The 7,648-nt window shown below is 57.6% G+C and overlaps 1 protein-coding gene across 1 annotated transcript in view; it reads right to left on the bottom strand.

The window, feature by feature from the left end:
• LOC103085493 (lateral signaling target protein 2 homolog) overlaps nucleotides 1-6,864 on the bottom strand; it is a gene marked incomplete at its 5' end in the record, with an annotated part of 46,101 nt that extends 39,237 nt beyond the window's left edge. Inside the window, 3 exons of the mRNA XM_007451697.1 lie at nucleotides 13-114; nucleotides 6,521-6,610; nucleotides 6,689-6,864. Of these exons, the coding sequence (XP_007451759.1) occupies nucleotides 13-114; nucleotides 6,521-6,610; nucleotides 6,689-6,864 (368 nt within the window). The remainder of the gene's footprint in view (nucleotides 1-12; nucleotides 115-6,520; nucleotides 6,611-6,688) is intronic.
• Between the last annotated feature and the right edge of the window lie 784 nt (nucleotides 6,865-7,648).

The following is a 7,648-nucleotide window of genomic DNA, read 5'->3' as shown; positions in this document are numbered from 1 at the left end:
CACCCCACCAACCTGATTTTCCGCAGCAATGTGTGGAAGGGCCGGAAGAGCTCGGACATGTCCTCTGCCTTGCGGTCCAGGTTCAGGGGTCCATCCGCATAGACCACGAGGCCACTGCACCCAAGACAGAAAGCCAGCCTGATGTCAAGTCCTGCAGCCGCATGGCCAGCCCAGACCACACCCCGCACACACTTCCCTTCTGCGATCGAATTGTAAATAAGTTTACAAAAAAGCAGTGAAAATTATTACCCAGATTTTATCCTCTTTCGAAGTTGATTAGCCTATGTTCGTTTGAGGGATCATAAAATAATGATAAAAATATGGCTGCACACCTCTCAGCTGCAATCAGATAAATCAGCATCAGGATTTGTTGCTAAAATCTGCCTCCTTGAAAATGGAAATACTGGATTTGTGTTTAAATATACCACAAATGCAGAGGTTTGTGAGAACTGGTCCTGGAACCATCTACTCCAAAAGGGACACAGGAGTTGGAGGTGAAGCCCAGCCCAGCCCTCCACCAGCGTGGAGCCCTGACCCCAGGGCTGGCCCCTGGGGGTGCGGGTCCTGCAGGAGCACAGCGCAGACAGGGCAAGATTTTCCAGACAGCGCCCCGCAGGCTGTCCTCCCAGCTCTCCCTCCTTCCGTCCACACGCCCCAGGTCCGGGGGCTGCCCGAGACTTTCCGACTCACACTGGCCACAGGCTCTCGCGGTTCCCGGCCCCGCCAGGCTGTGAATGTCATGTCCCGGCTGCTCCCACCCTTTCCAGGCTGTCTCCAAAGCCCCCTTCCCCTCCCAGCACTCTGGCCCATGGTCAGGCACCCTTCAAGATGGGGGCAGCCTCCTGTCACCCCTCAGGCAGGATGGACCCTCCCGCTGGGCGTCCCTGTGCCTCAAGAGGACCCCCTTCGCTGGGCTGGGCCCCATGGCCCATCTGACTCTGCCCAGATGCCAGCTCCGGGTGCCCCGATTCCACAGGGGGTGTCCCGTGTTCACCTGCGTAGCCACAGCCCCACCCATCTCCAGGCGCGTGACCATCATTCCAGACCCATCTCTCAGAGAGAGGACCTATCCCTGAGGACCCTTCTCTGGATGCCTCCTGCACCTCTTGGGTGCCCAGGGATCGTCCACCCGTGAACACGGGCCTGTCCCCTCGCGGCCCCATGGAGCATAGGTCGGCACCTCGGGGACTTGTTTGTGTAAATGCGGAGCCGCTGGCACGCCTCTGAGGATGAACAGGATCTTATTTCAGGCCTCAGGGTGCAGTCACCCATCCAGCTGGGAGCCCCCATTACTTCTGGAAAACACCCAGTTCAGTGAGAAAAACTGATAAACAAAGTTGAATGAGGAGACTGTTTTCTCCGAAAAAAAGGTTGGTTTCATGGGCAAAAAGATTTCCTTTTTTTCTAAAAACAGGAAAAACATGGGCTGTGAGGCCCCCTTGGGGCACACCTGGCCGTGACCAGCATGACCAGCGGGCTCCAGGCCCCGAGGAGAAGCCAGCTCGAGGGCCTGTGTCCTGAGCCAGCGGAGGGCAGAGGGCACGGCTGGGCCTCCATTCCTTCTGGGCTGTTTCACGATCTTCCATGAGCTAACGGTCATGGTTCAATTAACCGTGTTTGAGGGAAGATTTCCCAAGACAGAGCCTTAACTTGGTGGGTAAATGCGGTGGTCTCAGCACAAAGGCAGAGTGAAAACAGGCAGAAGAAAGGTGAGTTTGGGGAACCCTGGCCATCTCCTCTTTCAGAAAGCAGCGATGGGGGCAGGGAGGAAGCCTGTCTCCTTTCCTGGGTCCTGGGGAGGACTGGGCTGGCCCCCAGTGAGCAAGCAGGGGCCCTCCTGCCCAGCACGGCCTCCATGGAGCTGTGAGCCCCAGAAAAGAATCCATCCAGCAGGAGAGCTCTGTGCACAGACCCCTAAAGCCACCCTGCCCACCCCCTCTGGTGGGAGACCGGGGGGACCTAGGCCGTTCCCGAGGCTCTGTCCAGCGGTGCTCGCACGCGCCGGAGCACCCAGGGTTCCCTCCCACTCAGCAGCTCCGGGAAGTGACGCCAACTGCCAGGACGGGCAGAGAAGAGGTCATGGGGCAGCCATGTTTCTGCGTTCCCATGATGGGGCACCCCTGCGGACAAGGGTGAGGCTGGTCTTCGTGTCCCAGGAGGAGCTCAGCAGACACCTGTTCAGTGTCCAGCTGGCCTGGGTGCTGATGCAACGGGCGGGGGTGGGGAGGGGAGATGGGGGGAACCAGGCCTGGAAACAAGCCATCAGAGGGAGAGCTTCAGCCCCACAGGGCTGGTGACCTGGCCATCGCGCCCTCTCAGCCCACACAGCCCGCGTCCATGCAAGGTAGCCCCACAGTGGAGCCTGGCAGGCACGTGGCTGGGCCCGGGGGTGCCCCGGCATAATGCAGGGGACGGTGAGGGGTCGGCCCAGGTCCAGCTCGCGTGGGCCAGGGGAGCACGCCCGGCATGGAGGGAGGGCCCGCCCCACCCCCACTCTTTAGCTGTCTTTCACTTTCTTGGTACTGTCCTTTGATGCACAGATTTTAAATTTTGATAAAGTCTAATGTATTATTTTTAAAAATTTGTTGCTCATGCTTTTGGTGTCAAATCTAAGAATCCACCACCAAATCTCAGAAGACAAAGATTCACCTCCTCATATACACACTACTGCATATAAGACAGATAACTCATAAGGACCTACTGTACAGCACAGGGAACTCTACTCAATACTCCATAATGACCTATATGGGGAAAGAACCTAGAAAAGGGTGGATACGTGTGTATGTGTAACCGATTCACTTTGCTGTACACCTGAAACTAACAGCATTGTAAATCAGCCATACTCCAATAAAAATTAATTTAAAAATAAGAAAAAAAAGAAAAGAGAAAGATTCACCTGTGTGTTGGTCAGAGTTCTCCAGAGAAACGTGACCAACACACATGCGCGCGTGCCCATGCTCACACACGCACTCACGGTTGCACGATGTGAATGTACTTAATGCCATTGTGCACATTCCGAAAGGGTTAAAATGGTCAGTTTTATGTCATGCGTATTTTATCACAATAAAAAAGTAACATCTATTGCTTTGATTTCTGTTACAAAACTTATACCTATCACGTTCAGAAATTTAGTAGAGACACACTGTTTGGTGACGATTTTTGTACTTGATACACTAGGAATTCTTCCCTGACATTTGGGATTCATCCTTAATGTTGTTTAAATAGCTAGAGTATCATTTTTAATCAATCCCTTAATTCCGGGTCTATACCCCCCCATCAAATTTTTATGATTAAAACTTCAGTGAAAAACTTTACAAATTCATATTTGTGCCCTGTCAGATCAGCACAACAAAATTCTGCGAAAATTCACTGTGCTACCACCTGTCAGGCACTAAGGACACGTGAGTGCAGGTGAGTACCCCTGCCCCGTGACACTTACAGGCCCGTGGGGGAGACAAAAAGTCACCCAGGGCTTCCCTGGTGGCGCAGTGCTTGAGAGTCCGCCTGCCGATGCAGGAGACGCGGGTTCGTGCCCCGTTTCGGGAAGATCCCACATGCCGCGGAGCGGCTGGGCCCGTGAGCCATGGCCACTGAGCCTGCGCGTCCGGAGCCTGTGCTCCGCAAATGGGAGAGGCCACGACAGTGAGAGGCCCGCATAACGCAAGAAAAAAAAAAAAAAAAAAAGTCACCCAAATCCTATTTACATGAAATATCCCGAACAGGCAAATCTACAGAGAGATGGGATTACAGGGGTGGAGGTGATGGCTGAGGGGTAAGTGGTATCTTTTCAGTGACGACGATGCCCTGAAATTAGTGGTGACGGTTGCACAACTCTGCAAATTGACTAAAAACCACTGAATCGTACACTTCAAATGGTCATACGATATGTGAATTTTATCTCAATAACATGGCTTAAAGGTAATCTCCTAAGACGAAACATGGGAACACCCTGCACAGGAAGTGGTGAGCACCAAGGAAGGGAGTGGGCTGCAGGTAAGGCGGGGAGAGAAGGTTGGAGGCGATCCTGAGATTGTGGAGGGCCGGGCAGGGGGCATTGTCCACACTCGCCTTTGCTCCCACGGGCTGGAGCCACAGGAAGGCCTGAGTCCTCGGCTGCCAAGAAGCAGGTGGGCCAGGGGACTGGACGGGAACCTTCGCTGGCCCGGAAGAAGAGATCCACCCCAGAGGGTCCCTGCACCAAACCCCCAACCGCATCCCAGCATCCAGAATACTCCATGGCAACTGCTTGCCTTGTGTACGTGTGCACCTCCCTCGCGGTCATCCCCATATCTCTGAGGACAAGCACAGGGCCGGCATGCAGTAGGTGCTTAATACATGCTCACAGGTGAATCCAGGAAGGAGTGAGCCCTGGGCCCCAAGCTGGGCAGCGGTGGCCTCTGTGAACAACGAGGAATTGAGAGAGGGAGCCGGGTGGCTGCACTGTGGGTCCCACAGGGACCCTGTGAGCGTCCCTGAAGGCGGTAGCTGGCTCCGGGACCAGTTCTCCCGGCTCCTTCTGGTTAAGCCTGGCGCTCCTCAGGTCCTCAGACCCACAGCCTGGCTGCGAGGCTGGAGACCTGCTTCTGATGGGGGCCTGGGGGCTCTAGGAGGTCTGAGGGCTTCTCAGCGGCTGCCGTGAAGCCCCCAGACTCTGGGCTCCTGCCCCGCCTCCACTTCGACTTCAGACACAGCCTCTCCTCGCCGTGACTCAGAGCCTCCCCTCGTGACCTCGGAGGTCCTGCGGCTCCGCTTCCAGACCTCCCTCCAGCCTAAGCTGGAGAGGACCCCACGCGAGGCCTCCAGGAGGTGCCCGACAGGAAAACGGCCCTGCCCAGGGCACTCCCGGGACAAGGACCCAGACAAGTTCAGGTGTCAGAAGGTGGCCTGAGGTCAGCAGAGAGGGCCCAGTGACCCCACTCAGGGAGAAGTGGCCTTGGAAGGCCAGCTCGGGGAGCATGGAGAGGCCGGACAGCACCACCCTGCACACCCTAGCCTTGGGCCGCCAGCACCGGGGAGCCGCAAGGAGCTGAGCACACACCACGGACTCGAGCACGGAAACCCAGAAACGTGTGTTTCTGTTCAACGTTCTCGCTTTTATCTTAAGACGGGCGTGCTGTCTAAGAGTCTCTGGCCCTCCCCCGAGATTTAGAACAGGTTCCCTCTAAGACAGTGGAAACTGACGGGAGGTTCTGGAAAGGTTCTGGCTCCTCCCAAGACCACTGCAGAGACCTCTGGAAGGTAGCTCTGGAGGAAAGGCAGCTCTGGAGCACAGTGAGGCCAGGAAGAGCGAGGTGGGGGCCAGGCCGGTCCCCAAGCCCAACGTAAGACTCAAGTGTGGGGAGCTGACCCTGCACACCGGAGGCGGCCGCTCAGGCTTCCCCGAATGCTGGGCCGACCCCGCCTGCCCGCCTCCCCGGGCCCTCCTCGCCAAGTCTGCTCTGCGCTTCATGGCACGTCAGGCTCCCTGCCACGACACCTCCACAGTCCCAGGCAGTGGAAGGCGCTTCTGGCTCGGCCCAGGGTCGTCTGCCCGGCCTGCTCCCCACCCCTCCCGCACGCGGCACACGACTCGTCCAGCTCCCTGCGGTCCAGGCACGCCCCTCTGTCCCAGAGGCTGGCCCATCCTGCAGCGCTGCCACCGCCCCACGGACCTGCTGTAGGAGGTGCAGGTGCAGCGAGTTCTCCCCAGGGCCTGTGCCTCTGTGTCCCCCCCATGCTCCCCAGGCCAGTCCACTGACATCCACACCTACAACCAGCTCCCTACCTAGCTGCACACCAGCTGCCCCCCGGGCGCCTGTGCCCACCCGCCCCACACTCCCTCACCTGGCGGGAGGGAAGGTGGTCTGTGTCTGGGAGTCCGGGTGCGGCTGAGTAGAGTGAACCAAGCCCAGAACAGCTGGGCTCTGACCTTGGCTCTGAGAGGCTCCGCAAGGCTCAGCACACGACCGAGTACTTCCCGTCAAGCATGACTGACGACCGACCCCACGTGCTGCCGTGACACATTTGAAGCCACAGACCCCAGAGGCCTAACCCAGCGCTCCTCTGCTCTCAGCAGCCGTGCTCCCACCCCATCGCAAGGCCGGCTGCCGCCCACCTGCCCCTCACCCAACAGGCTCCACCTCCCTGCCAGCCCATGAATCCTCCAAACACGCCCAACACATCCTCCAGCAGGGACCAGGGGCACCTCGCCTCTCATCCCTACAAAGCCACTCCCACAGCCCCTGATGGGGCCCCTGTGCCTGAGCGTGGGGGCCTCTTCCCAGGGCTGGGAGTGCACGTGGCTGTCATGCTCACCCGTCCTGCACCATCTAGGCTGGCTGAGTGGGAGGCACTTGGAACACCTGGTTCCTCGTCTGCTGGGACAAGGGCAGGACCACCTGGCAGCTGCTCTGGGCTGGCTGAGCAGCCCCCTTCGGTGTACAAGTACCACTTACCACCACCCAGAGGGGCCTGGCACCATGGACCCGACTATCCTGCCAGGTTTCTGAGAAACGACGGCCCCAGGCAGGGGGACACTCACCACACGATGGCCAACCTGGGGATGGTGAACATGAGGGCTGGCTCGTAGTCGTCAATCATGTCCTGGGTCAGGTACCCGAAGTCCAGGGCCCTGGCAGGGGAGGGAGAGAGTGAGCAGGGGCGACCCACGGCCAGACAGGGGAGGGCAAGGCAGCCGTGCAACCCTCACCCACGTCGGCACTTGGCAGCCAGCTGCTGGACGAGCCCCGCTCTGCAAGGTCCGGTGCAGGGGGCTGACGCTCGGCCTGCCCCATCTTCCCACTTCCCGACCCCACCGCTGACGGAAGAAGCAGGGGTGAGGAAGAGGTGCTCGCTGAGGGGAGCTGGTGAGGACAGCTGTGCTGTCTGGCACCCAAAGCGAAAGAATAAACGAGGAGCAGGAACACTGCTCTGAACCATTTCACACTGCCAGGAAACCCAAGTTGCTCTCCTGGATTTCTTCTTTCTTGCAGGTATATGAAACGCTTTCTCTACGTGCGTGAGCAAGCGCTGCTGGCATCATCATGTTCTAAAAAAAGGGTATTTCCTGTCATCTTATTCTTGAGTGACGTGAAATATCTCTCAGCATATAACAGTGAATAATTCGTCTTTAAAATTAACAAACTGACGATGTGATATTAGACAGCTTCAAAGCTCGTCTACTACTGAAGCACAAGTCACATATAAGGAACATTCCGGGTTAAACCTAAGTCCAAACTCTATTCAGAAAATCTGACTTCAAGTCGGACCCCACACGCCCCATACAAGCCATGATGAGAACAGTGATGATTCACCTCCAGAACCGAGGTCAGCAAAGGTTCCATCCTGGCCTGTAGGTGAGAACAGTGGATGAAAGGAAAGCAGGAGGTGGGGAGTGAGGCCACCGGGTGCCTCCCGGAACCAAGATGCGGAGAGGAAGAGGTGGGGAGATGGGGAGCTGAGGAGGTGAGGGGGAGGGAGGAGAAAGGAGGCGAGAAGGTGAGGAAGTGATGAGGTGAGGAGGTGGGGAGGTGAGAGGTGAGGGAGGTGAGGAGGTGAGAGGTGAGGGAGGTGAGGAGCTGAGGAGGTGAGGAGGTGAGGAAGTGATGAGGTGAGGGAGGTAAGGAGGTGAGAGGTGAGGGAGGTGAGGGAGGTGACGAGGTGAGAGGTG

The sequence above is a fragment of the Lipotes vexillifer genome, unplaced genomic scaffold (genome assembly GCF_000442215.2).
Source record: "Lipotes vexillifer unplaced genomic scaffold, Lipotes_vexillifer_v1.1 scaffold2108, whole genome shotgun sequence".
NCBI lineage: Eukaryota > Metazoa > Chordata > Mammalia > Artiodactyla > Lipotidae > Lipotes > Lipotes vexillifer.
Note: the sequence above shows the minus strand (reverse complement) of the source record. Positions and strands in the feature narration are given on the sequence as shown.